The 3671-nt window shown below is 56.1% G+C and overlaps 1 protein-coding gene across 1 annotated transcript; it reads left to right on the top strand.

Moving 5' to 3' along the window:
* Positions 1-2533: 2533 nt before the first annotated feature.
* On the top strand, positions 2534-3567 carry PHYSODRAFT_341852 (hypothetical protein; the record flags this gene model as incomplete). Its single annotated transcript, XM_009540207.1, has 3 exons — positions 2534-2595; positions 2689-3360; positions 3450-3567. The coding sequence occupies 3 exons, from the start codon at positions 2534-2536 to the stop codon at positions 3565-3567; spliced, it is 852 nt and encodes a 283-aa protein (XP_009538502.1).
* Between the last annotated feature and the right edge of the window lie 104 nt (positions 3568-3671).

Below are 3671 nucleotides of genomic sequence, written 5' to 3'. Positions count from 1 at the left end.
TTCCGAGGTTTCGCCAGTCGCGGAAGGCGGAACCGCAGCACGTTCTGCTCGGCTCAAAGCCTCGTTATGCTTTTGAGCACGCCGAGCTTTCTCGACTGCTTGGTACTCTTTAGCCATTTCCAACGCAACTTCCTGCTGCCTGTTGACTTCTCGGCGCCATGCCAACGCATCGGACTGTCGCCCGACACCTCGCTTCAGTGAGGAGGACATTGCTCGGAGGGTAGACCTTGCGTCCCATCCGTGCACCAAGTAAAAGGGCGTGTCCTTCCTCGTGGCGTCCTGCGAGTTGTTAATCGCAAAGATCAACTTCTCCACAATCTCATCCCAGTCTTGTTGCAGCGGGTCCTCCGCGTACACTCGCACCAATTGCATTACGGTCTTGACCGAGCGTTCCTGCTGGCCGTTAGCCTGCGGCCGATAGCTCAACGTAGCCCTAGATCTCGACTGCATCATCTCGGCGAAGGTTTGGAAGACCTCCCTCATGAAGCGCGGGTCTCGGTCATGCCTGATCAGAGACGGCGCTCCGAACCTTCGGTACACGCACTCTTCGAATGCTTGTGCTACACAGAGTGCAGATGTGTCCGCCATCGCCTTGCCCATGATAAATCCAGTGAACGCACAGTCAAACAGTAGCAGTGCGGTATTGCCCTGCCGAGTCTTCGGTAGGGGTATCACAAAATCCATCGAGACAATTTGTAGCGGACGCTCGGCCAGAATGTTGCCTGGGGAGTACCCACGTAGCTGCGGGCGACTCTTGCTTGAGCTACAGTCTGGACGCGAGCGTACGTGTTTCTCCACATCGGCGAACAAGCCAATCCAATAGTAGTCAGCCTTGACTCGGTGGTAGGTACGGACGATACCTTAGTGACCGCCCTCCAACGAGTCATGACAGTTCTGTAGGATCTCCTGAACCATCGTTGTTGGCACCACTAGGCGTAGTGTCGTCTCCTCGGCCCGGTCGCGACCCCACCGACGGTTCGCACCAAGGAATACAGCAAGCCATCTTCGCTTAACACGAACTTGTCAGCCATCTTCCAGGCTTCGCGTGCAGCTTTGTAGGCAAGCTTCGTTTCGTCTCCCTTTAGAACCGTCTTGAGGTTTGACCACCGGAGCTCCTCATCCTGGGCTGCGCCAATGCGCCTGCGCCGTTCTTCCTGCACAGCTAGTGGGTCGATGTCGTCAGCACTCGGTCCATGGACCACCGTTGCATCAGGTATCGGTTGGTCTGGAAGTTCGTTAGACTCTTCGTTGCTGACATTATTAGCTTCGTCTCCTTCGGCTCCCTCTTCTGGTCCATCTGTGGTGAAGCACCGAACAAGAATTTCCAACTGCGATGACATCAAGCGACATGGTGGCAGAACGATAGGCAGGGATCAGGCTGTGGTCGCGGATCAAGAGGGTCTATCGAGAGATCTCAAGCGATTGGATAACGTCGACGCGTAAGGCAACACATATGTCAAGACAGATTACGGGCGATCGCGCTTGGACTGCGGCGTGATTCGACGTAGACCCAAGCCCGGATCGACGACCAATCTCGCAGACCGAGGCCAGAAGAGGACGGATCGGTAGAGCACGGCAACTCGCACAGGTCATCGATCGGGAGTTGATCGCCGATCGCCGATCGGGATCGATCGTGGATCAGGAGGCGATCGTGGATTGCCGATCGACCCGGATGGGAAGCACATGGGGGCGAAGCCAGGGCAAGAATCCAGTAATCGTTTGGTTGTAGGATGGTAATCAAGATGGTAGCAGTAGGGAGAGACCAGCTAAACATAAACGAGAAGGGAATTTGCGCAGTACAACGCAAGTGGCCTGGAAACGTGGCGAGGAAGCACATATTGGCCTCGACCAGCGTACGTCGTGGGGAATCTAATTGGCCCCACCCGTGATCCAAGACTGCCGAGTCCCTGCGATTCATTCTCGAGAAGAGAATTTGCACCAAATAGCACAGGTCCCCCAAGTCGTCAAGTCCCAGGAACTACATTGGCCTCGGTAAGCATCGACACTTTTGGACAGTGAGCTAGTGGTACGGTTAAGACTGGATTAATACATTGGCCAGCTTGACCTACTCTAGTGATCCATCTCTTGTGTGCAAGCCCTCGATCAACCGGGTACTGCTTGGCCGGCGATCGCTGCGTCTCTCAATCGACCTCGATCCCGCTATAGGAAGCGGCAAGCAACTCAGGAAAGGAAGGAACACACCCGGAAAGGCAACTACAGGCCTTGGATCAACTCCAGGCCGACCGATCGGAGCGAACAACCCTCGATCGGAGCGTATACTCGGACGCAGCGCGAAGACTACCGCGCTGCTCCGCAAACTATCCCCGCGTCACGCCAAGACACTCGATCTTCACCAAGTGCTGCATCTTCGGAGCCTCGAGAGAGCAGATCCAGCCCGCCGACGGGTACACAAGGTGAGAACAAGTTCAGCCGATCACGGATCGTTGGGGGACCCCCTCCGTTAGTCGGTGTCTGGGCGCTGGTGGGAAGCTTGATCAGGCCTTAACCAGATTTCCGATCCCGCTACACCACAATGGTGCGCGTGCCCGGATCTCTTGGGGCCTCCGGATTTCACCGTGAGTCCGTAGAAGATGTGTAAGTGAAGAAAGAACCAGGGGAAGAGGCGTCGTCGGATATAGGATCAACGAAGACGGTGCTGAACAAAACGAGATCCGCGGATTGACAGAGTGCTCGGAGGACTTCTGTTGACGGAATCGAGGGTGATCTGGAGACAGATCTAGAAGCCAAACCTCAACATCCTCCCCAGGTCCCTTCGGGGACCCCGGTGGATCTTGGTGCGAACCGAGATTCACTAACAAAACAAACTAAGGCGGGATCGGACCGATACGCGTTCGCTGACTCGCCGACCAGGCTCGATGCGGACTACCTGGACGCGATCGCGGACAAGACCCAGATCGTGAGGAAGAAGCTGAGAGCGCCAGGCTTGGACGACGAAGATCCCAGACCGTCGGCGCTCGACTGGTCTGAGGCTGACCTGGATCGTCAGTATTACTTGAAGGAACTGCGAGATTTCTTGCGTCAAGATCCTGTCATGGTGATCGTGCGGCCAGAGCAGATCGACGACCCGAAGGGCCTGATCTCGGCCCCCCGAGTGATGGACAACAAGCTGATGGCGGTGAAGAACCTGCTCGGACTGTTGAAGGAAGCCGGCTTCGTGGCTGGCGCCTTTGAAGCGAATGATCTTTTCGATCAGGATCTCGATGTGATCCAGACAGCGATCCAGACATTGGTCGACAAGTTGAGACCTTTGGTCGACGTGATCGCGGACAGTCCGGATCCGAAGGTGCCAGATCTAGTGTCGCCAGCTCCCGCGTCGTCGCCGCGGATGGAGTCCACTGGGTACCGATCGTCGTCTCCTTATGTCTCCGCAGCGGCACATGTATCGGATACGTCGTCTGAACCTTAACGGATGTCCCTCGGTCCTTCAGGATCTGCGATGTTGGACGCACGATCACGGAGTCAACGTCAGGAACGCATACGATCAGGACCTCGGAAGCAGAAACCCAAGTCGACCGATCGGACCACCAGTGCTACCGGATCAGATGAGTCGAATGGCAAACTGGAGTCTTACTTTGAGGCTGCGATGGCTCGATTTCTGAAGGAACAACAGGCCACGGTGGTAACACCTACTCCAGTGGTCGACGACCACG

The sequence above is a fragment of the Phytophthora sojae genome, assembly GCF_000149755.1.
Source record: "Phytophthora sojae unplaced genomic scaffold PHYSOscaffold_14, whole genome shotgun sequence".
NCBI lineage: Eukaryota > Oomycota > Peronosporomycetes > Peronosporales > Peronosporaceae > Phytophthora > Phytophthora sojae.
The sequence above is the reverse complement of the archived record's forward strand: the minus strand, read 5'-3'. Positions and strand labels throughout refer to the sequence as shown.